General features: G+C 54.5%; 2 protein-coding genes and 2 long non-coding RNA genes across 8 annotated transcripts in view; 2 read left to right on the top strand and 2 right to left on the bottom strand.

Annotated features, from left to right (window-relative positions):
* The first annotated feature begins 963 nt into the window (after positions 1–963).
* Positions 964–3,506, top strand: LOC116542948. 2 transcript variants are annotated; one of them, XR_004265415.1, is made up of 3 exons: positions 964–1,652; positions 2,324–2,620; positions 3,330–3,506. It is a non-coding gene; the product is annotated as an uncharacterized LOC116542948 (long non-coding RNA). The 2 variants fall into 2 exon arrangements; XR_004265414.1 differs by lacking the exon at positions 964–1,652 and having other exon boundaries at positions 2,125–2,620.
* Positions 3,507–11,716: 8,210 nt separating this feature from the next.
* Positions 11,717–17,702, bottom strand: MSRB1 (methionine sulfoxide reductase B1). Of its 2 annotated transcripts, none has more exons than XM_032268228.1 (4): positions 17,485–17,702; positions 15,642–15,790; positions 15,162–15,276; positions 11,717–12,634 (listed from the first exon to the last, which is right to left on the bottom strand). In XM_032268228.1, exons 1-4 carry the CDS (start codon positions 17,537–17,539, stop codon positions 12,603–12,605), a joined length of 351 nt encoding a protein of 116 aa, XP_032124119.1. In that variant the 5' UTR covers positions 17,540–17,702; the 3' UTR covers positions 11,717–12,602. The 2 variants fall into 2 exon arrangements, with proteins under 2 accessions (XP_032124119.1, XP_032124118.1); XM_032268227.1 differs by lacking the exon at positions 11,717–12,634 and adding an exon at positions 14,108–14,355.
* A 134-nt stretch (positions 17,703–17,836) lies between these two features.
* LOC116542947 overlaps positions 17,837–24,105 on the top strand; it is a 6,887-nt gene continuing 618 nt past the window's right edge. Inside the window, exons 1-3 of one of the 3 annotated variants that reach the window (XR_004265413.1) lie at positions 17,837–18,035; positions 22,404–22,524; positions 23,490–23,577. This is a non-coding gene — a long non-coding RNA (uncharacterized LOC116542947). Of the gene's footprint in view, positions 18,036–22,403; positions 22,525–22,714; positions 22,744–23,489; positions 23,754–24,105 lie in introns of those variants that run through there. The other 2 variants (XR_004265412.1, XR_004265411.1) reach the window with 2 other exon arrangements.
* The window catches only part of RPL3L (ribosomal protein L3 like), a 9,503-nt gene continuing 4,863 nt past the window's right edge, over positions 19,466–24,105 (bottom strand). The window contains exons 5-10 of the mRNA XM_032268213.1: positions 22,107–22,293; positions 21,851–22,011; positions 21,535–21,636; positions 20,488–20,583; positions 20,153–20,272; positions 19,466–19,604 (exon numbers count right to left, since the gene is read on the bottom strand). Of these exons, the coding sequence (XP_032124104.1) occupies positions 19,548–19,604; positions 20,153–20,272; positions 20,488–20,583; positions 21,535–21,636; positions 21,851–22,011; positions 22,107–22,293 (723 nt within the window). The 3' untranslated portion in view covers positions 19,466–19,547. The remainder of the gene's footprint in view (positions 19,605–20,152; positions 20,273–20,487; positions 20,584–21,534; positions 21,637–21,850; positions 22,012–22,106; positions 22,294–24,105) is intronic.

Genomic DNA, 24,105 nt, shown 5'->3' with positions numbered 1-24,105 from the left:
TGTGGTAGGGAGGAGAGGGTGGGAGGGGGCGACTGGGTTCTGGGGGTGGGCAGCAACCCGACTCCAAATTGAGGGCCCAGCAAAGGGTGGCTGTGGGCAGGGGCTGTGTGCGGCGTCACTAGAGAACGGGGTGGTGTTTCCAGCAATGGAGTGTCTGTGTGGAATCAGCCACCCTGCCCTCCGGCTCCTTCTGGGTGACACCCCATCCTCGGGGCTGGCCCCTGGATTTCCTTGAGAAACAGAAGACTGAGGGTGCCGCCCCTTCCCCCCCAGGGCACAGCCTTGCCTCTCAAGAGTTGGGTTCAGAGCCGGGCGCGGTGGCTCAAGCCTGTAATCCCAGCACTTTGGGAGGCTGAGGCGGGTGGATCACGACGTCAAGAGATCCAGACCATCCTGGTCAACATGGTGAAACCCCGTCTCTACTAAAAATACAAAACATTAGCTGGGCATGGTGGCACGTGCCTGTAGTCCCAGCTACTCAGGAGGTTGAGGCAGGAGAATTGCCTGAACCCAGGAGGCGGAGGTTGCGGTGAGCTGAGATCGCGCCATTGCACTCCAGTCTGGGTAACAAGAGTGAAACTCTGTCTCAAAAAAAAAAAAAAAAAAAGAGTTGGGTTCAGGAGCAGCGGGCAGGCCTGGGCACGGCTGGGTGGTCACCTCGGGCGAGGGACAAGGGAGAAAGAGGAACTCTGTGTCCAGGACACTGTGATCCCTGGCCAGGGCCCAGGCCTGGCTCAGAGCACCCCCAGGAGACGTCTGCGGCACGAACGGGGACCGACCGCGCTTTGGACTCCTGCTCACCCACCGCTTTCCGCTCCCCTGAGTGTCGGCTGCGGCGCGGAACCTAGTCCTGACCGGCAGGGGGCGAGCTCGCTCCGCGCTGCCGGCCGGGCGGGTCTGAGTGCGCAGGCGCGGGGGTGGGCCGACGCTGCAGTTCCCCGGGTAGCCGCGGGGTGGCGCGGCGGAGGCGGCGAGCGGTCCTCGCGGAGAAGGCCCCTCCGCCACGCCCGCCTCCCGGCGGGTGCCTGGCACCCAGGCCAAGGCCTCTGGGCGTCCGAGGGTGCAGGGGCGACTGCAGGGGATTGCTGGCCTTCACGAAGTGACCGCTGTAGGCAGCGCAGTCTCAGCCGCGGGTGCCCTTTCCAGGGTCACCGGAGCAGGACAGAGCTGGGGGCGGGGGCGGCGCGGCCGGTGGGAACGGTAGGCGTGAGTGGGGCGTGGGTGGAAGCGGGACGCCCCCATCCCCTTCTCCAGGCAGCTGGGTGGGACCTAGGCTGCCCGCACCTGGCCCGCCCTCAGGGCCAGATCCTGGGTTTCCACCTGCCAGGCCTCTCCTCGCCCACCTCTCTTCCCGACAACCCACACAGCTCCCAGCTGCCTTCCCCCAGCCAGAGCCCTCTTTGCACAGTGATAACCAGACCAGGTCGCTCCCTCAAGGTTTCCACCGTCCTTGCCTGCTCTGACCTGGGCTGACCCCACCTCTCCAGTTTGATTTCGTTTGTCGTAATTACAGTTTGGTGGTTTCTTCTTGAGAAGGGGGTCTCTGATACCTGGGCTGGAGTGCAGTGTCACGACCATGGCTCCCTGCAGCCTCGAATTCCTGGACTCAAGCGATCCTCCCAGCTCAGCCTCCCGGATAGCCGGGACTACAGGTTTGTTACTACACCCAGCTGAGTTTTGTAGTTTTAATAGAGATGGGTTTTTGCCCTGTTGTCCAGGATGGTCTGGAACTCCTGCACTTAAATGACCCACCTGCCTTGGCCTCCCAAAGTGCTGGGATTACAGGCCTTAGCCCAGGCTGGCCTTGAATTCCTGGGCCAAGGAATCCCCCGCCTCGGCTTCCCAGAGTGCTGGGATCACAGGTGTGAGCTCCTGAGCTCTGTCAATTATGTTTTTGTTTGTTTGTTTGTTTGTTTTGAGACGGAGTCTAGCTCCGTCGCCAGGCTAGAGTGCAGTGGCATCATCTTTGTTCACTGCAACCTCCTTCTCCCAGGTGCAAGTGATTCTTCTGCGTCAGCCTCCCTAGTAGCTGGGACTACAGGCACGCGCCACCACGCCCGGCTAATTTTTGTATTTTTAGTAGAGACGGGTTTCACCATGTTGGCCAGAATGGTCTCGATCTCTTAACCTCGTGATCCTCCTGCCTCAGCTTCCTAAAGTGCTGGGATTACAGGCGTGAGCCACCAGGCCTAGCCAACATTGTTACAAATTGAGCGGGGCCAGGCTAGTGGGCAAGAATCAGTTTGCAGGGCCCAGTTATTCATTGGGGGAGGTGGACAGGAACTAGTAACAAGTCGCCTTCTGTCTGTGCGGATTCCTCCAGGAAGACCCAAGGGAAAGGAGTGAGGGTGTCTGGAAGCAGGCTGGGGGCCACCCCTCCACAGGAGAGAGGTCTGGCTCCTCTGGCAAACCCTGCAGCCCCAGGCAGGCTCCCAGCAGGCGTGGGACTGAAGACTGGGGAAGCATCCTTCCCGACTCTGGGAATCTGGTCTTCCCTGGCAAATCCTGGGCAACCCCACAACCCTTCTCTGTCACAGTGGCCCTGGGGTCAGCAAGCCACTGTGAGGCCAGTGATGCCTTTCCACTCCAGCCTTGTCAACAGAAAAGACGGAATTATGAGGTAGGTACTCAGGTTCCCCAGGGTGGGAGCACCCTCAGGGCACCCATTCTTCTGTGACCATCACCGCATGTTCTCTGGGTCCTTATCATAAAGAACATTCACCAAGCACTTAGGAGCTCAGTGCTCAGGGAGTGGGCGAGTGCCAACTTTAATACGGTAGGGAAGTGAGGCTCACAGGATCACAGGACCTGGATTCCTGCTAAGGTCACCTACTAGGAGGGGACAGAGGTGGCTTTTTTTCTTTTTTCCTGAGATTGGGTCTTGCTCTGTGGCCCAGGCTGGAGTGCAGTGGTGCATAGTTCACTGCAGCCTTGACCTCCTGTGCTGAAGAGATCCTCCCACCTCAGCCTCCTGAGTAACTGGAACCACAGGTGTGCACCACCATGCCTGACTAATTAAAACAGTTTTTGGGCCGGGGGCAACGGGGCGGACATGGGTGAGCATATTGGCTCTGACTTGGCTGGCATCTTTCGCTGGCGTTGGAGGCCTTTTCAGAAGCGGCCGCACACGGGCTGCTGGAGATGGAGTCCTTCATGCTGGTGGTGGTGTGCACATTGAGCCCCGATATAGACAGCTCCCCCAGCTGACCAGAATTCAGGTGATCTGGATTGAGATCTTAAGTACAACCACGTGGTTCTGGATTCTCTGGCGCTTTTGGCATGACTCAGAAGTCATGCTGAGTCACTGTCCGTCTCCTGATCCTTCCCAGTGGACAGATGAAGAATGCTGAGTTACTATTCGTCTCCTGATCCTTCCCTCCTGATGACGAAGACTGAAGGTGTAGACTCAGACTCACTCTTTACAAGAGCCAGGTGAGAATTTCAAGGATTATCAACTTTGTATTGTACGTTTAAGTTACAAATTAAAGTGGCTTGGTCAAGAATGAAAAACAGTTTTTGGTAGATATGGGATCTCACTATGTTGCCCAAGCTGGTGTTAAACTCCTGGGCTCAAGTGATTCTCCTACCTCAGCTTCCCAAAGTGCTGGAATTACAAGCATGAGCCACCACACTGGGCCAGGAGCTGGTCTTGAGTCAGCCTTGAGGGCCCCTACAGCCCTTGCTGTTAGCACTACCCCACCCTAGCAAGGGGCTTCTGCCCCGCCTCAGTTCCCACCAGGGTGAACTGGGAACAGTGGGCCCTCGGGGAGGGCAGGAATGGGGGGCTGGCCTCTCTGTGGTGCCCCTCCCTGGGAGGAAACCACATCCTTTATGAGCTCAGGCTAATCAGGCATCCAAAGTGGAAAAACCCCACACAAATCAAGGACAGCTGGGCCTGCCCTCTGGTGGCAGCCCCCTCCTCTCGCTCCCCTCACAGGAATCCTGGCAGGCAGGGCACAGTTGGGGTGCAGATCGGATGGGGCAGAGCGGATCTCAGGGGTGGAGGGCGTGGTTCTCAGGGAGAGGGAGTTCTCCGAGGTCCTCCTCGCTGTGTGAAGTCTGCCCCAGCTGTCCCCTGTGGAGGGCCGGGCTGCTAATCATTTTCCAGAGTGGGGCCACAGCTCACAGGCACTGCCTTTACCTGTGAGGGCCCAGGTTGGGAGTGCCCACCCTGGGGAAGGGACGGACTGGGAAAGAGGTAGAGAGGGGTGTCAGGGAGAGAGGGACACAACACACACGCATACGCATAGGAGCGCGTGCAGTCACTTAGTCACTCAACAAACATGAGCTCTCACTCTGGTCAGGCGTGGAGGCATGAAAGGAATCAAGAATGAACCTGTCACTGCCCTGATAGAGTTCATGAATAGGTGGAGACAGGGGTCAAAATCACCCACAAAGAAATAGTTACAGTTGCTGGGCACGGTGGCTCAGGCCTGTAATCCCAGCGCTTTGTGAGGCCGAGGCAGGTGGATTGCCTGAGGTCAGGAGTTCGAGACCAGCCTGGCCAACATAGTGAAACCCCATGTCTACTAAAAATACAAAAAAAAATTAGCTGGGTGTGGTGGCGGTCGCCTGTAATCCCAGCTACTCGGAAGGCTGAGCCAGGAGAATGGTTTGAACCTGGGAGGTGGAAGTTGGCAGTGAGCTGAGAAGATTTTGCCATTGTACTCCAGCTTGGGCAGCAAGAGTGAAACTTTGTCTCAAAAAAAAAGAAAGAAAAAGAAAAGCAAAATCGAAGAAATAGTTACAGTCTGTGAAGGGGGTCCTGGATCTGAGGCCGGGCAGGGCCTTCCTCCCAGCATGGCCCGGCTCCCCAGGGTGGGTGAGTAGGTCTCAAATGAGACCTTCCCCGCCTCTTGCCCTCTCCGTTTCCTCCTGCTTTGGCCCTCCTTGTCACCTCCCCAAGGGACGAGGTTTACTGGGCCCAGCAGGGGGAGCAGCACAGCCCATCTCCCCTCCCTCCGCATGTCTCACAGCCGGAGGATGGACAGACAGAACATCTTCTTGGTCGTCTGGCTTAGACAGGGGTCAAGATGAGCTCGGGCAGTGTGGACCCTCAGAACCCCCGGGGCCTTCGGGGATCTGGCTGGACAGAAGGAACTTGTTGATGTCTGTTTCTTGGCAGAGAAGGACATTCAGACAGAGAGCAAGATGGAAGGAACCCTCCCAGGCTCAGTAGCTCACACTTGTAATCCTAGCAGTTTGGGAGCCTGAGGCGGGTGGATCACGAAGTCAGGAGATCAAGACCATCCTGGCCAACGTGGTAAAACCCCGTCTCTACTAAAAATTCAAAAATTAGCTGGGCGTGGTGGCACATGCCTGTAGTCCCAGCTACTGGGCAGGAGAATTGCTTGAACCCTGGAGGCAGAGGTTGCAGTGAGCTGAGATTGCACCACTTCACTCCAGCCTGCTGACAGAGCTAGACTCCTTCTCAAAAAAAAAAAAAAAGCCAGCTACTCTAGGGGCTGAGGCAGGAGAATTGCTTGAACCCTGGAGGCAGAGGTTGCAGTGAACCAAGATCACACCCCTGCACTCCAGCCTGGGTGACAGAGTGAGACTCTGTCTCAAAAAAAAAGAGTTCAGTCAGCTTCCATCTGTTTCACTTCTGGGAACACCATGGCCCACAGGTCAATGCCGTGGGTCTCTGTGAGTCAGATTACTGTATAGGGCTGAGGGCCCCACAGGGTCGTGGGGTGTCCCTTATGCTGTGATGAGGTGCAGGATCCCAGAAATAGACAGGATGCAGAAGTACAAGGAAAATGCAGCTGGGCTCAGGGGGGCACGCCACCTATGAGCAGAGTCAGGGAAGGCCCCAAACGTCCAGAGTCATGAGTAATTATTGTGTATAGGTTAGGGGGCAGGGCAGTGAATGAAATCAACTTTAAGGACAGTGATAGGGTCGTGAGCAATAAAACAAGGGGTCCACCCCCATTAGGTCACCTAGGCCAGGAGGTGGACAGTGCGCAGCAAGGGCCTGTTCCTATCAAGGCAAGGGCTGTGTGCAGTAAGGGGTCCACCCCCATTAGGTCACCGAGGCTTAAAGGTGGGCCATGCACAGCCTTGGTGGTGCATGGTGGGCCATGCACTATCTATGGGAAACTACTTCTAAGAAGATTTATGGAGGGATGCTTTAAGTCACACAGCAGTGACAGAGCTGTCAGGGTTACCGCCATCTGCTGGCAGATTCCAGTGAGTTATATGGGAAGATGCTTTTTGAGCAGCACAGTAGAAAGAGCTGGTAAAGTTCACAGTCACCAAGGTGGATTGCCGTTCTGAGGGCAGCCCTCCACAAGAACTGGAGTAAGGTCCTACAACTCCTTTATCAGGAGGAGTGGCCCTCACCCCAAGCCTGCCATACAGCGGGTATCTTTACAATATTGAACGCTGCCCCCTGGGCCACGGATTCTTGTCCTGGTATAACTGTTTTCCCTGAAATCATGCCCTGCACTGTGTCTGCTCCAGACATTCCTCCGACTATAAGCTGCTTATTCCTTAATTCATGCTCTCTACTGTGTCCACTCTAGGCACTCCTCCGATTATGAGCTAAGATATAGTTATATGTATGTATAGGGGAATGACCGAGGGGTGAGATTTTCTTTAGGCGCTCCTTCTATGAACTATTATATGATTATGTATAGAGGATTGTATAAAGGGAAATGACTGAGTGGTAAGACTATAAACTGAGATATTCTTCAGGCCTTAATTGTGCCAGGGTTCTGCTTAGCTCTCCTTCCTTGGTGCCTAGGTGGGGGGTTACCCACATTACTGTGATCGCTGATTGAATGCTGTTCACTGCGGCAGCCACGCGCACCTTGTTTTGAGCCTTTGAGCCCTGCCACCTGGCCCCTGCTACCCGGGATCCAGCTACTCCCCTCCACGTAGGTTTCCCAAGCCAGGGACTGCAGTTGTATAATTCCAGACCTGCGGGAGAAAAGCGATCACAGAGCTCTTGAAGGAGGCGTGTTCCCCTCACAAATTTATTTCTCATGGGGGTAGTAAGAGGCGTGTCTTCTGTTCTCTCGCAGGGTGGGGGAGTAGGTCTCAAATGGTAAATCCACTCTGACGCTGCAGCCTCCCCAAGCTTTTGAGTCCTATTCTCTACCGTGCACAGAGGCAGGCCTGGCATTTCAGCCTCACTTTGTGTAGGTCACTTTTGACCTACACAACCAGTCAGAGCTTTTTTTTTTTTTTTTTTTTTTTTTTTGGAGACAGCGTCTTGCTCTGTCACCCAGGCTGGAGTGCAATGGATGGTGTGGTCTTGGCTCACCGCAACCTCCGCCTTCTGGGTTCAGGTGATTCTCCTGCCTCAGCCTTCCGAGTAGCTGCGATTACAGGTGCATGCCACCATGCCTGGATAATTGTTGTGTTTTTAGTAGAAATGGGGTTTCACCATGTTGGCCAGGCTGGTTTCAAACTCCTGACCTCATGATCTGCCCACTTCGCCCTCCCAAAGTGCTGGGATTACAGGTATGAGCCACTATACCTGGCCCCAATCAGAGCCCTTTCAAACCCCAGCAGTGGCAGCATGAAGTCCAGAACCTCTGCTTAATGAACCCATATCTTTTTTTTTAATTTTATTTTTATTTTTAAAAAAGATGGGGTTTCACCGTGATGGTCAGGCTAGTCTTGAACTCCTGACCTCAGGTGATCCACCCACCTCGGCCTCCCAAAGTGCTAGGATTACAGGCTTGAGCCACTGCGCCCGGCCTGAACCCATATCAATCAATGCAGCCCAACCCAATCTTCTGTTCCTTCCCCCATTATTTCTGCCATGAGGTCTCCTGGCTCCCCCTGCTTGCTTGCTTGCTTGCTTTTTTTTTTAAGATAGAGTCTCGCTCTGTTGGCCCAGGCTGGAGTGCACCAGTGCCATCTCAACTCACTGCAACCTCCACCTCTTGGGTTCAAGTGATTCTCGTCCCTCAGCCTCCCAAGTAGCTGGGATTACAGGTGCCCACCACCACGCCTAGCTAATTTTGGTATTTTTAGTTGAGATAGGGTTTCACCATGTTGGCCAGGCTGGTCTCGAACTCCTGACCTCAAGTTATCTACCTGCTTGGCCTCCCAAAGTACTGGCATTACAGGCGTGAACCACCGTGCCCAGCCTCCCCTGTTTTCTGTGTCATGACCAAATATCACAAAGTACAGCCAGACGTGGTGGCTCACACCTGTAATCCCAGCACTTCAGGAGGCTGTTGGAAATAGATGCTTGGTGCCGCAAAGAAAAGTCAGCACTGGGACAAGGGATGTTTCAGCAACGCAGTTTTTACTTCTTGGACTGCAGGAAGGGTACCCTTCTCGCTAGCTATCATGCCACGAAAGTACAATAACAAAGGAAAACAGACACATTTATCCCTTACGCATTTGGGGTCATTCTTACTGCTCTGTCTGATCTCCATTGGCTGGAGTCAGACCTTACAATCTAAACTAAAACCCGATGGGCTAACAACTTAAAACTTTTATAAACAGGTAAAAGCAATGGAGAGCTGGGACATGCCTGTGAGCACGTCCAGCACAGATATCCTGGTTAAAGTACAAGGACATAGAATGTACTACGTGTCTGTAAGCATGGCGTGTCTAACAGCTACACAGGATAGGGCTTAACAAAGTTATTAGCACACTTGCATTTTTAACAAGAAAGGAAACTTAGGGCCGGGCGCGGTGGCTCAAGCCTGTAATCCCAGCACTTTGGGAGGCCGAGGCGGGTGGATCACGAGGTCAAGAGATCGAGACCACCCTGGTCAACATGGTGAAACCCCGTCTCTACTAAAAACTACAAAAAATTAGCTGGGCATGGTGGCGCGTGCCTGTAGTCCCAGCTACTCAGGAGGCTGAGGCAGGAGAATTGCCTGAACCCAGGAGGCGGAGGTTGCGGTGAGCCTAGATCGCGCCATTGCACTCCAGCCTGGGTAACAAGAGCAAAACTCCGTCTCAAAAAAAAAAAAAAAATAGGAAACTTAGAAAAGGAACTTTTCTACTTCCCACAGAGACCAAAACAGGAGGATGGCTTGAGCCTAGGAACTGAAGACCAGCCTGGGAAACATGGTAAGGCCCTATCTCTATTTTTTAAAAAATTAAATAAAAGGCCAGGTGCAGTGGCTCACGCCTGTAATTCCAACACTTTAGGAGGCCGAGGTGGGCAGATCACAAGGTCAGGAGTTTATGACCAGCCTGGCCAACAAGGTAAAACCCTGTCTCTACTAAAACTACAAAAATTAGCTGGACATGGCGGCGCATGCCTGTAATCCCAGCTACTAAGGAGGCTGAGGCAGGAGAATTGCTTGAACCGGAACCCTAGAGGTGGAGATCATGCCACTGCACTCCAGCTTGGGCTACAGAGCGAGACTCCATCTCAAAAACCAAAAAAAAAAAAAAAATTTTTTTAATTGAGGCTGAGTGCAGTGTTTGAGACCAGCCTGTTCAACATGGAGAAACCCCGTCTCTACTGAAAATACAAAAATTAGCTGTGCATGGTGATGCACGCCTGTAATCACAGCTACTTGGGAGGCTGAGGCAGGAGAATTGCCTGAACCCAGGAGGCAGAGGTTGCAGTGAGCCAGGATGGTGCCACTGCACTTTCAGCCTGGATGACAGAGCAAGACTCTGTCTCAAAAAAGAAAAAAAAACTAGGTCGTTGGCTAAAACACGGAAAGAGACTGGCCCAGCCCTGAACCAAATCCCTTAAACTCCCATATCCATCCCACACCCTGTCCCCTTGCTGCAGAGATAGGGAGGCGGGCACCCCTTTTCTCTCGCTGTGTGTTGCAAGCATACACTGCAACTTCTGTAGTTCCCCTAATAAATGCACTGGGGGCCAGGCGCAGGGGCTCACGCCTGTAATCCCAGCACTTTGGGAGGCCAAGGCAGGCAGATCACGAGGTCAGGAGTCCAAGACCAGCCTGGCCAACACGGTGAAACCCCATCTCTACTAAAAATAAAAAAATTAGCCAGGCTTAGTGGAGGGCACCTGTAATCCCAGCTACTCAGGAGACTGAGGCAGGAGAACCACTTGAACCCAGGAGGCGGAGGTGGCAGTGAGCTGAGACCATTGCACTCCAGTCTAACAGAGTTAGATAAAAAATAAATAAAATAAAAAATAAATAAATAAATAAAAGTAAATAGGCTGGGCACAGTGGCTCACGCCTGTAATCCAAGCACTTTGGAGGCCAAGGTGGGCAGATCACCTGAGGTCGGAAGTTCAAGACCAGCCTGACCAACATGGTGAAACCCCATCTTAAATAAATAAATAAATAAAAGTAAATAAAAGCTCTGGACACCTGGTGGTCAGTGTTCCTTACTTCAGATACCAGCTGGCCCCATCTTGGGGCACTGCCACCTATGGGTTCTGGAGGACGAAACATCCACCCATGATATCCATTCCCACATGCTCCCCTGATTTCTGTGGATATAAATTAGGAAGACATTGCATTTCATCGGGAGCACGGTGCGCCTTCTCCTGGTCACACCTTGTTCCATGCCTCCAGGGCATGAGGCAGGCCCGTGTGTGCCGAGCCTGTGCACATGCGTGGCCGTCACTGCTAAGCTAAGGCCTCCTCAGAGTCCCCGTCCCTGATCCCACCCCTGGAGTTTCCTCTACACGCTAGCATCACACAGCTGCATCCCCAGCCATATTTTTTTTGGCAATTTTTTTTTTTTTTTTGAGACAAGAGTTTTGCTCTTGTTGCCCAGTCTGGAGTGCAATGGTGCCATCTCAGCTCACCACAACCTCCACCTCCTGGGTTCAAGCAATTCTCCTTCCTCAGCCTCCCTAGTAGCTGGGATTACAGGCATGTGCCATCATACCAGGCTAATTTGTATTTTTAGTAGGTACAGGGTTTCGCCATGTTGGCCAGGCTGGTCTCAAACTCCTGACCTCAGGTGATCTACCCACCTCAGCCTCCCAAAGTGCTGGGATTATATGCATGAGCCACCATGTCTGGCTTTATTTTTTTATTAGATTGCGTATCACTCTGTTGCCTGAGCTGAAGTACAGTGACTCCATATTTGCTCACTGTAATCTCCACCTCCCGGGATCAAGCTATTCTCCTACCTGAGCCTCCTGAGTAGCTGGGAAAACAGGCGCACACCACCATGCCCAGCTAATATTTGTCTTCTTAGTAGAGACAGGGTTTCACCACGTTAGCCAGGATGATCTTACTCTCTTGACCTCATGACCACCCGCCTTGGCCTCCCAAAGTGCTGGGATTACACACGTGGCCACCGCACCCAGCCCTTCTTTGCACATATTTACTGAAGGGATACTCAGTAAATATCTGGAAAAAAAGGTTTTTTTTTGTTTTTTGTTTTGAGACGGAGCATGAGCCACCACATCCAGCCTCAAAAATTTTTTTTAATTATATAAAGGCCTGACACTCATGTCCTGGCATCTCTGATGTTAATAAAGACAGCAGGGACGGGGCACCGTGGCTTACACGTGTAATCCCAGCATTTTGGAAATCCAAGGTGGGAGGATCACTTGAGTCCAGGAGTTCAAGACCAGCCTGGGCAACATAGCGAGACCGCATCTCTACCAAAAATGTAAAAATGATGCAGCATGGTGGTGTACACCTGCGGTCCCAGCTACTTGGGAGGCTGAGATGGGAGAATGCCTTGAACCCACAAGGTCAAGGCTGCAGTGAGCCATGCTGCACCATTGCACTCTAGCCTGGATGTCAGAGCCAGACCCCACCATGTCTCAAAAAAGAAAAAAGACAGTATGTCTGGGTGTTTCATTTGTTTATTGATTTCCATCTGATTACTCCAATAAGAAATTACTTAAGATGGAGGGTAACTTCAGCATCACCCACCCTCCCGTATGGAAAGACCTCCAAGCATGTCCAATAAGGCACAGTCACACACCTTTGAAGGGCCTCCCTGCAGGTGTGAACTCAGGGCCCCTGCCCTGTGCTGGTTAGAGTAATGGAGCAACAGCACTTTCCTAAGCCCGAGTGAGGCAAGCTACTTCCGCACAGATTGTGAAACAGGGTTTAGGTTTCTCCCCTCATGGACGAGATGCCCAGGGTCTACCCATCAGCCTGCCTTCCCAGCAGGTCACAGACCATCCCCACCCTGGCTGGCCTGGAAGGGTTTGACCAGAGCGGATCATGCAGTGACCAGGGCTGGGGTGGGTGGCAGGGGCAGCCTTCGTTTCCATTCTGTCTCCTACACAGCCTGGGAGATGTGGGCCTAAGCTTCGGTGAGGATGAGAGTCTGTCTTGGAATTGGGACCCATGGTCCCAATGAGCAGAGACAGGGCCGGGAAAAGAAAGTGGGGGTGTAACCTCATTCAGAGACCAGCTGCGCCCAGAGCCCACCTCCTGGAAGCACCTCAAGTGGGCGGGGGGCGGGGAGCTAAGCCAGTCGACAGAGCGGCTGTGCAGCCCAGGCCTGTCCTGGCAGAAGGCATGAACCATCAGCAAATGAGTGTCTTTTCCAAGAAACAAGAAGGTCTTGTTCAGAGCTGGGGCCTCGGGAGCTTCCCGATGTTTCAAGCACCATGCCCTGCCTACTTCCTGTCTTGATGCCTAGGGTCCCAACTCCAAGGTGGAATGGCCAGCGTGTGGCCTCAGTGCGGTGGCCATCCAGGGTGGGTATGGGCTGCCCGCCTAGTGCCCCTGGGATGCAGAAGTTTCTTTGCCTAAAAGAAAGGAGAGAAGGGAGAGAAAAACAAGTCACCGTTCCCTGAGCCCTTCACCTCTGCCCTGGCCTGCAGGCCACAGGGGAGCTGAAAGGACCAGATTCCCGACTCATGGGAGTCTGTGCACCCCATTTTGTTCTGAGATCCACAGGGGAACCCAGAGTCTCTCCTCCACTCCTCCTCCGTCCACTCACATGGAGGACAAATAATGACAAAAATCAAAAATGTCATGGCAAGTTTACCATGGATATTTACCAGGCTGCTCGCTTTACCCCACAGCAGTGCAATGGCCATGAGCATGTGCTGTTAACAACCCCATTCAGGCCAGGCATGGTGTCTCACGCCTGCAATCCCAGCACTTTGGGAGGCCAAGGCCCAGAGGAGTTGAAGACCAGCTTGGGCAACATAGTGAGACCCTCATCTCTACAAAAAATTTTAAAAATTGACCAGGCGCAGGGGCTCACGCCTGTAATCTCAGCACTGTGGGAGGCTGAGGCAAGTGGATCACCTGAAGTCAGGAGTTCCAGATCAGCCTGACCAACATGGTGTAACCCTGTCTCTACTAAAAGTACATAAATTAGCTGGGTGTAGTGGGGTGCATCTGTAATCCCAGGTACTCAGGAAGCTGAGGCAAGAAAATTGCTTGAACCCCAGGAGGCGGAGGCTGCAGTGAGCTGAGATCGGCCATTGCACTCCAGCCTGGGCGACAGAACAAGACTGTCTCAAAAAAAAATAAGTTTTAAAAATTAACCAGGTGTGAGCCAGGCGCGGTGGTTCACACCTATAAACCCAGCACTTTGGGAGGCCGGGGCGGGCGGATAACCTGAGGTCATGAGATTGAGACCAGTCTGGCCAACATTGAGAAACTCCATCTCTACTAAAAATACAAAATTAGTCCAGCGTACTGGCAGGTGCCTGTAATCCCAGCTACTAGGAGGTGAAGCAGGAGAATCACTTGAACCTGGGAGGCGGTAATGCGGTGAGCCGAGATCGCACCATTGCACTCCAGCCTGGGTAACAAGAGCAAAACTCCGTCTCAAAAAAAAAAAAAAAGATAAAAAGATCACGCCATTGCACTCCAGCCTGAGCAACAAGAGCGAAACTGTGTCTCAAAAAAAAAATTAATCGGGTGTGCTGACACGCACTTTAGACCTGGCTACTTGGGAGGCTGACACAGGAGCAATGCCTAAGCCCAGGAGTTTGAGCCTGCAGTGAGCCTTGTTTCATCCACTGCATTCCAGCCTGGGTAGCAGAGTGAGACCCCATCTCAAAAAAGTAAATTTAAATTTAAGAAAAAGCTGGGCACAGTGGCTCACACCTATAATCCCAGCACTTTGGGAGGCCAAAGTGGACGGATCTCTTGAGCCTAGGGGTTCGAGACCAGCCTGGGGAACGGAGTGAGACTTCATCTCTACAAAAAAAAAAGAAAAAATCAGCAAATACAAATTTTTTTTAAATGAAAAAAAAAAAAAAAAAAAAAAAACATTTTAAAGAGAATGATGCTGAAAATAGGGAACTGGCCACGGTCCTATGGATGTTGAGGGAAGAGCTGGGGTTCCAACGCAGAGCTCAGGGAAGAGTCTCGGGGAGGCTGGGCCTGCAGTGATGCCTGAGGATCTGTGTGAGCGGGAGGGCAGTGGACCACAGAGGAGGCTGTGCTCAGGTAAAACACACGGAGATGACAAACAGCACCCAGACACAAGCTACCAACGCTAAGAACACTGCTGACAAGAATGAGGATTCATCAGCCAGGCGCGGGGGCTCACACCTGTAATCCCAGCACTTTGGAGGCTGGGGTGGGCGAATCACCTGAGGTTAGGAGTTCAAGACCAGCCTGGCCAACATGGTGAAACCCCGTCTCTACTGAAAATACAAAAATTAGCTGGGTGTGGTGGCGTGCGCCTATTATCCCAGCTACTCGGGAGGCTGAGACAGAAGAATTGTTTGAACCTGGGAGGCGGAGGTTGAGTGAGCCAAGATGGCTTCCAGCTTGCCCAACAGAGCAAGACTCTGTCTCAAAATAAAATTTAAAGAAGAATGAGGAATCATCAACCTATTATGGTATGACAGGCGCAGGTGCACATGACACACAGCTGTCCTCACCAGCCCTACTACCATGTCCAATCCACAGAGGGGGAGGCAGACTCAGAGCGCTACGAAGCAAGGCCACAGTCCCGGCCAGTGGGAGACATGGCTGCACAGACCAGAGCCTCAGCCTTTGTCAGCCCCACTCCTGACACTAGCCTCAGGGAAAGGCCACGCCTCCTGAGAAAAGCATCTGCCTCATTCTCACTTCAGTGCCCCTTGTTGGTATACTCAAGATCAACCAGGCGAGGAAGCAGAACACAGGCCCCCTTGTCCCTGCCCTGCAGCCACCTTTCAGGAGGACCGTGAGCAGTTCCCAGGCAGCACGACTTGGTGGCCCCGTACCTTGTCATGGTAAGTGGATGGGCACAAACACTGGAACCCCCAACCCTGGGCTCAAAGGCCAACGGGCCTAGCCCCTAGCTGTGCAAGGCAAGCTCACCTTTAGGGACAAACTTCAGGGAGCTGCTGAATATTCAGAATCGGGACTGCCCCGGCTTGGGGCCGTCGTTCAGGAATTCATGGCCCAACCCGTTGCCACACTTGCCACAGGACACCTGGAAAGATCACAAGGCAGCTTCGTGAGCTTCTGGCCATGAAAGAGCCACGGTAAAGGCCCTCACTGGGGCTGGCAGATGGTGTTTCTTCACACACATCCATTTCCCAAGCAGATCCCCAATGTAAGAGGTTGATTTTGGTCCTGGAGCCTGGACAGGAACTCTGCCCTGTTTTCCACATTTGCACCAGAAGGCTAGGCTCTCCTGATAGCCTGGGGTGGCAGCTCCCTCGTGAAGGCCACAGGCCTGGAACAGACAGCCTCTAAGCCCCTGGAGCCATGGGGCAAGCAGAGGGAGGAAGGTGAGGCAGGCTCTTTGCTCTCCCTGGCCACCCCCATGCCTCCCCCATCCCCGTGGCCTCTCACCTTCAAGGCTTCAGATCGATTGTGCTCCGGACGCTTGGCCACGCTGTCCGCGTGAATGGTCTCAGTGAACGCCGGCCATGGGGACGAGTGTGCATACTTCGAGCGGCTGGAGAACAGCTCATAGCCACACTTGGCACACACGTAAATGCCTGTGGTAAAAGGAGAGTTATCAGCTCTGGCCTTTCTGGGGTCACGCTCCCAAATCCATGGGCCCAGGCAAAGGCAGCGCTGTCCCCGTTCCCAGGGTGGGCCCCACACTCCATCCCCATGTACCTGACATGGGAGACCTGCATTGAACTCATGTTTAGTAGACGTGCCAGAGACTGGGGAGTCATCTTTCACAATCACCTCGATTCTTCACATAGTCCCGTGATGGAGCCTCTCCTACCATTTCCATCTTTGCTTGGTGATGCAAAGACACCCAGCTGCAGCGTGTGCAGTGTGAAGGAACCTGGGCAGTCCGATGAGGACACGGAGCTCCCCCTCGACCCCCCAGCCCTCCAGGGGACATACACAGCAGGGGCCTTGATGTGGCCCAACCACCTGGTCCCTCTCCCTTCTTAAGTGGCCCTCCCTGCTGCCCAACAAGGCCCTAAGCTGGACACCCAGGCACTGCCCTGCTCTTCAAGCAGGAAGAGAACAGCTCCAGAGAAAGGCCTCCAGGCCACACAGGAGCCCAGGAAGAAAGAGGGCTGAGGAGGACAGATTTCAGCCTACCCGCAAAGGATCACTTTGGAGTGAAGTGAGTAGGAAAGTTGCAAAACTGTCTTGCAGAACCGTTTGAAGGACTAAAAACAGGAACCTCCAGGGGTGGTGAGTCACCTCTCACCCATCACCTGGGGATAGCCTCCCATGGAGACTAAACTACCCAGCCTTTTCCAGGAACTGGAGAAAAAAGCAAAGAGGAGCCAGCAGCTGCCGTGAGAGAGGAGTTTCTGGCTTCGCAGAGCAGCCTGAGGACAACTGGGGTCCACATCTGGAGAGTCTTGTTGGGGGAGGCTTTGCTGGGTGGTCCTGTGCCACAGCCCAGTCCCCTACAGGGTTGACACCCAGCAGATCCCCCCAGCTTCTAAAATGTGCCTGTGGATGTTTTTACCAAATTAGTCCACTACCAGGCCAGCCTAGCCCCCAGGGCCTCTCACAGCCTGGGGCCAGTGGTGAGGGCTGGCCATGCCCCAAACCACCCCATCCTGTCTGCCTGGTCAGACTCCACTGGCCGTTGGCAGGGGCCTGGTGGCACTCCTGATTCCCGAATCTCGAGTCCTTGGCAAGTGAGGAGGAACCTGAGCTGGCACATTAAAATCTCAAGGGGACATTCTATGCTTGCTGGACTCCTCCCACAGATCCCTGACCTGTGGGATGACCTGCAGATGGGCAGCCCGGCCACAGGAGCTGGCCCTGTAGAAAAACTTCTGTCGCGCCTCTCCAAAGTCCCGACCCTAACCGGAATTCCCCCACCGCCATCACTTTGGAGTGAATGGGCAGGGAAGGGGTACCACCCCCACGTACCCTGATCCCTTCGACTCGCCCCACCCGAAAGGGCACGTTCACACTCGAAGCCTGCCCTCCTCAAGGACCGTGACCCACAAAGCTCCCTCTCATCGGGTACCCCACTCTCCGCGCCCCCAGGATCCCCTCTCCGCAGTCCTCTTATGTTCGCTTCTCCCTGGTGGCCACACTCACCCCCATTCCCGGCTTAGAGGAGACATCACCCCCGGAGGACGGCGACGCCCCCTTTAATGAGCGTCCCCGCCACCCTTCCCCCCCCCACCCCTTCCCCCCACCTCTCACCTCACCCTCCCACCCCCGCTCTGCCCTCCCTGCGAGAGGCAGCACGACCAACCCGGCTCAAAGTGATTCTGGAAAACTTCGCCCCCGAAGAAGCTGCAGAACGACATGGCGCCACCGTAACCGCAACGCACTTGCTGTCGCCAACAGACTCAAGGCTGTCCACCCAGCGACCTCCAAGACCCCCGCCCCCCTCCACGTCCCTCGCGAGGACCAATCGCTCTCCGGGTTGCGAATCCCGGCTTCCGCCTCTGGGAGGCCCCGCCCCTCCTGAGGACCGGTCCAATCCGATCTTCCCGGCAGGCCCCGCCCACCGGTAACTCCCGAGGACTTCTCTTGGCCTGCTTCGCTGAGGCCCCGCCCCCTCCCAATTGCAGGTCCAATCCCATTTTCCCAGTAGTCCCCACCCATCAATAACTGCCTGAGACCACTCCTGGGCCATTTCCTCGATGCCCCGCCCCTCCTGGGGGCCGGTCCAATCCCATCTTCCCAGCAGGCCCCGCCGATAGGAACTCCCCGGGACAGTTTCTGGGCTGCTTCCCCGAGGTCCCGCCCCTGACGCCCCGAGCGCTCTCGTGGCTGAGGACCCGCTTGGGACCTGGCCAGGTAGGTGGTGGTGCGCAACGTAGGGCTGTGTTTTCCCCGTTCAGTCCCTGGTGCTAAGCCCCGAGCCACCGCAGGTCAGGCAGCCTTTCCTCGCCCAGCTGAAACTGCCTTTGCAAAATTATGACTGAGTGGGAGAAAGGGCTATAACCTAAGCGACGGGATCTTGCTTCTAACACCCAAGCTGTCCTTGTTCATCCCTGGTGGTAGACTGAAATAACTTTGGGAGAAACTCAGATTAAAGTTTATAGTTTAAAACAGAGACGGTAACAGCACTTTCCCAAAGCACACCTCCTTGCCTGGGTTTCTAGATTGTCTTTTCAGGGCTAACAGCCACAAGATTAGAAATTATGGTTTAGGAGTCATGCAGCTGGAGGCTAGGAGATTCTGACCCTAAACTGCTCCTAAGATCAGTGCTTCAGATATTTTGCTGACCCTGCACTTGATGGATCAGCCGGCCCCACCCAGACTGATAAACTGGCTCATCTGATCTTGCCACCCCCACCCAGGAACTGACTGAGAGAAAGAAGACAGCTTCGACTCCCTATGATTTTATCCCTGACCAGTCAGCACTCCTGGCTCACTGGCTTCCCCACACCCTGCAGAAAAGACAGGTCAGTTATCCTTAAAACTCTGCTCTCTGTTCAGGCTGGTGGCTCATGCCTGTAACCCCAGCACTTTGGGAGGCTGAGTCGGCCAGATCACGAGGTCAGGAGTTTGAGACCAGTCTGGCCAACGTGGCAAAACCCCGTTTCTACTGAAAATACAAAAATTAGCCCGGTGTGGTGGCAGGCGCCTGTAATCCCAGCTACTCAGCAGGCTGAGGCAAGAGAATCACTCAAATCCAGGAGGCAGAAGTTGCAGCGAGCCGAGATTGTGCCATTACACTCCCGCCTGGGCGACAAGAGCAAGACTCCATCTCAAAAGAAAAAAAAACTGCTCCCTGAATGCTCAAGGAGATCGATTTAAGTAACAATAAAACTCTAGTCTCCCACATAGCCAGCATAGCCGCCTCTGCATGAATTACTCTTTATTGCAATTCCCTTTTTTCTTTGTTTTTTTTGAGACAGAGTTTCACTCTCATTGCCCAGGCTGGAGTGAAGTGGCGGGATCTTGGCTCACTGAAACCTCTGCCTCTTGGGTTCAAGCGATTCTCCTGCCTCAGCCTCCTGAGCAGCTGGGATTACAGGCATGCACCACAACACTCTGCTAATTTTGTATTTTAGTAGAGATGGGGTTTCTCTGTGTTGGTCAGTTTGGTCTCGAATTCCCAAGCTCAGGTGATCCCCCTGCCTCGGCCTCCCAAAGTGCTGGGATTAGATGCCTGAGCCAACCCAGCCAGCAACTCCCCTGTCTTAATTAATCAGCTTTGTCTAGGTGGTGGGCAAGGTGAATCCCTTTGGGCGGTTACAAATCACTCCGAGACACTGCAGGAAGAGTTGCCTCTGGCCTTTATTTGACATCAGGGCAGACAGTGGGTGCGCTGCACTTCAGGGCTCATCCACCCCACGCAGCCTATAAGTCTCCCGAGGTCTCTGGCTTTTCCTTCTCCAGATGCTTCTTTTGGGGACCCTGGTTGCGGGAGTGGTGCAAGAGGAGGCTTAGTCACAGGAGTCTGGCCAGAAACACTGCCCTCAGCCAGGCTCCAGGTCACCCATTCCAAGGCTGGTTCCTACCCCTTCTCTTCTAGAGAATCAGTGTCCAGGAGTAGACCCTTAAGAACCTCTCCTGCAGGCTGGGCACAATGGCTTATGCCTGTAATCCCAGCACTTTGGAAGGCCAGGACGGGCAGATCACGAGGCCAGGAGATAGAGACACCATCCTGGCTAACACAGTGAAACCCCATCTCTACTATAAATACAAAAAATTGGCTGGGTGTGGTGGCACACGCATGTAGTCCCAGCTGCTCAGGAGGCTGAGGCAGGAGAATCGTTTGAACCCAGGAGGTGGAGGTTGCAGTAAGCCAAGATCACGCCAGTGCACTCCGTCTCAAAAAAAAAGAGTTTCTCCTGCAGATGGGCGAAGCGGAGTCCCTGCCAGCTCCAGATTCCCTACTCGGGCAGGCTGGATGTGGAATGGGAGCCCAAGAGAAGAACAGGGATGGGGGACACTGAGCTCACCATGAAGGCCCTCTTCTCTTGGGCTGTCTGGAAGCGGCCATGGCCAAACTTGGAGGTGGTATCGATGAACTTGAGCTCAATATTCTCCAGGGCCTGGCGGCTGTGGTGCACCAGGAGGGACTGGGGAATCCATGGTCAAGTAGACATCAAGAGTAGGGATCTTGATCACCCTGCTGTGACCTCCAGGCCACACCAGGAAGGTCTTGCACACCTAGTTCCTGCCAGACCCCTCCCTTTCTGTTCTGCCCACTGCGTCTGCTTTGTAGCAGGCTGCAGGGCAGGACAGGCTGGCATCCCTCATGTACCCACTCCCTAGCCCGCCTCGCCCTGCCAACCTTTCTCAGCGTAATAACCCGCTTCTTGGTACCAGCAATGCAACCCTTCAGCATGACGAAGTCATTGTTCACTTCCCCATAGTGGGGGAAGCCACCCTGCAGAGGAGACAGGTCAGGGGCCAGGCCCAGACAGGGCTTCTGAGTTAGCAGGTGGCTGGGGGACCTAGGAGAATCCCCACAGCAGGCTGTGATTGGAGGGAGCCCCATGCCCAGCCCCCAGGTATAGGGATGACTATTACCACTACTGAGGAAAGCATCTGAGTCACAAGCTAAGTCCTTTTCTTTTTTGAGACAGTCTCACCCTGTCACCCAAGCTGAAGTGCAGTGGCGCAATCTTAGCTCCCTGCAACCTCCGCCTCCCGGGTTCAAATGATTCTCCTGCCTCAGCTTCCTGAGTAGCTGGGATTACAGGCTTGCGCCACCACACCCAGCTAATTTTTGTATTTTCAGTACAGATGGGCTTTCACCATGTTGGCCAGGCTGGTCTCAAACTCTTGATCTTGTGATCTGCCCACCTCAGCCTTCTAAAGTACTGGGATTACAGGCAGAGCCACTGCACCCAGTTGTTCAGAACTTTTCATGTGTTATCTTACTCAACAATCTGCGTTTTTGTTGGGGGAGACTGAGGATCACTTGCTCCAAGCTCCACGGCTGCTAAGTCCTGGAGATGCAGTTTGAGCCCATGTGGCCTGACTCCCAGGCCACAGTAGGAGCTGCCATACTCCACACCCACATGACAGCAACTGGAGTGGAAGCTGCCTCCAGAGGAGCCTTGGAGGATGTGGATGCAGCAGGGATTTCTTGCTTGTGACTATATCCACATGTTTTGGACAGCAGAGGCAAGGGTCCCATATGACTGCCCAGATGTCAAAGCCTTGTGTCCCAGCGTGTCTGGGGGGCAGCGTCCAGCTGTGGGCACAAATCTTGAGCCCTTGGGGTGGACGCACCCAGCTGGGGCATACCCATGGCCCCCTGGGCCAGCCTGACCCCACTCCAGCCCTCACCAGCGGTGTGATGGGCCTGGCAGACACGCCCTCCCAGCCTCACCAGTGGTGTGATGGACTTGGGAGTCACGTCGTAGCTAGTGGATGCATTGTTCTTCACCAGCTTCCCATCCTCCATGTGTAGCCCCCGGCCAATTCGGTAGATCTGCCAGGAAAAGGGGGCACATGCCAGGGGCAGGAGGTGGCCTCTGGGGCCAGCAGCCCATACAGGCCCATCAGCACACGTGCTCAGCCTCAGCGCTGGTGAGGGCATCTCATGACCCTGGCAGTGTCTGAGTCATGCACTCTACCTGCCGAGGCCAGTACTGAGGGCAGGAGTCCAACCACACAGTGTCCCCCTCCCCTGGCTGTGGACGCACCTTCTTGTTGAGCTCTGTGCGGTGGTGATAGCCCTTCTGCCCGGCCCGGGCGATGGAGCAGCCCACGCGGGCCGGGTGCCAGGCACCAATGCAGGCCACCTTCCGCAGGCCCTTATGCGTCTTCCTCGGTAGCTTCTTGGTATGCCAGCGGCTTGTGACCCCTGCAAGTGGGCGGGGCTGGTGGCTGAAAGGCCAGGCTGCTCCCCACTGCCTCCAGGCAGCCTGCCCTGGAGCTGCCATCCCCACTGAGCCCTACCTTTGACACCTCGGCCCTTGGTGACAGCAATGACATCAATGACCTCACTCTGGCTGAACACGCTGTGCACTGGCACCTGCTTCTCCAGCCGGGCTTGGGCCCAGGCCACCTTCTCGGCCACCGTGCCGCCATTCAGCTGGATCTCCATGATATGGGCCTTCTTCTGCCGGAAGGGCAGCAGTTTCATCTGCAGGACATACTGGAGGTCACGCCATGGCCCACAGGATCACACCCCCACCAATCATGGCATGGCCGGCCGTGGCCCCTGCTGTCTTTCACACATGCATTCGTTCACAGGTGTTCCTGGGGTTAGGCTGCAAGCCGTGTGTTGTGCCGGGCACCACAGATGCGGGGTGGAATGAGGCAGAGTCCCACACCTCAGGAGCCACCATCTTGCTGGAGGACAGAAGGAAGCCAAGTAACTTTTTTTTTTTTTTTGAGATGAACTCTCGCTCTGTTACCCAGACTGGAGTGCAGTGGCGCGATCTCAGCTCACTGCAACCTCCACCTCCCAGGATCAAGTGATTTTCCCACATTAGCCTCCTGAGTAGCTGGGATTACAGGGGCCCGCCACCCCACCCAGCTAATTCTTTGTTTTATATTTTTAGTAGAGATGGGGTTTCACCATCTTGGCCAGGCTGGTCTTGAACTCCTGACCTCATGGTCCATCTGCCTTGGGGTCCCAAAGCTCTGGGATTACAGACATGAGCCACCGCACCCAGCCGAAGCCAGGTAACTCTTGGTGAGGACAGAGTGCTCTGATGGGCCATGGGGGCTGATGTTTCAGATACAGTGGTCGGGGCAGGGAGGGCCTCTCTGAGGAGGTGACGCTGCTAACTAGAAGGAACCACTAGGCAAAGATTGGAGCGGCTTTGGGCAGTGGGCCCTGCATGTGCAAAGGCCTGCTGGCAGGGGAGGTCTTGGAAAGTTGGCAGGACAGAGAGACCACTGTGGGCCAGACAGTGGGGAGCAAGGAGCGTGGGCAGCAGTCAGGCAGGACTGGCATCGGGGAGCTCAGACTTTCTTCCAAGTGCAGACTGTGATGTAAGCTGATTTTTTTCTTCTTTTTTGACTTGGAGTCTCACTCTGTCACCCAGGCTGGAGTACGGTGTGGCCATCTTGGCTCACTGCAAACTCCGCCTCTCAGATTCAAGCAATTCTCCTGCCTTAGCCTCCTGAGTAGCTGGGATTACAGGTGCATGCCACCATATTAGGCTAATTTTTGTATTTTTAGTAGAGACGGGGTTTCCCCATGTTGGCCAGGCTGGTCTCGAACTCCTGACTTTGTGATCCGCCCACCTTGTCCTCCCAAAGTGTTGGGATTATAGGTGTGAGCCACTGTGCGTGGCCCTGATTTTTTTTTTTTTTTTTTTTTTTGGTAAGGTCTCTGGCTGGTGCTGTGTGAAGCACAGGCTGTGCAATGTAGAGGTGGAGACAGAGACGCCAGCACACACCACATAGTGACCCATAGGTATGTATGGGGCAGGTGTGTACAGGGCAGAGGTGTACAGGGCAGGTGTATATGGGCTGGTGTGTATGGGGCAGGTGTGTACGGGACAGGTGTGTATGGGGCAGGGGTGTACGGGACAGGTGTGTATGGGGCAGGGGTGTACGGGACAGGTGTGTACGGGGCAGGTGTGTACGGGGCAGGTGTGTACGGGGCAGGTGTGTACGGGGCAGGTGTGTACGGGGCAGGGGTGTACGGGGCAGGGGTGTACGGGGCAGGTGTGTACGGGGCTGGTGTGTACGGGGCAGGTGTGTACGGGGCAGGTGTGTACGGGGCTGGTGTGTACGGGGCAGGGGTGTACGGGGCAGGGGTGTACGGGGCAGGGGTGTACGGGGCAGGGGTGTACGGGGCGGGTGTATACGGGGCGGGTGTATACGGGGCAGGTGTGTACGGGGCAGGGGTGTACGGGGCAGGTGTGTACGGGGCAGGTGTGTACGGGGCAGGTGTGTACGGGGCAGGTGTGTACGGGGCAGGTGTGTACGGGGCAGGGGT

This window comes from Sapajus apella, unplaced genomic scaffold (assembly GCF_009761245.1).
Source record: "Sapajus apella isolate SASKATOON/1434 unplaced genomic scaffold, GSC_monkey_1.0 scaffold175, whole genome shotgun sequence".
NCBI lineage: Eukaryota > Metazoa > Chordata > Mammalia > Primates > Cebidae > Sapajus > Sapajus apella.
Note: the sequence above shows the minus strand (reverse complement) of the source record. Positions and strands in the feature narration are given on the sequence as shown.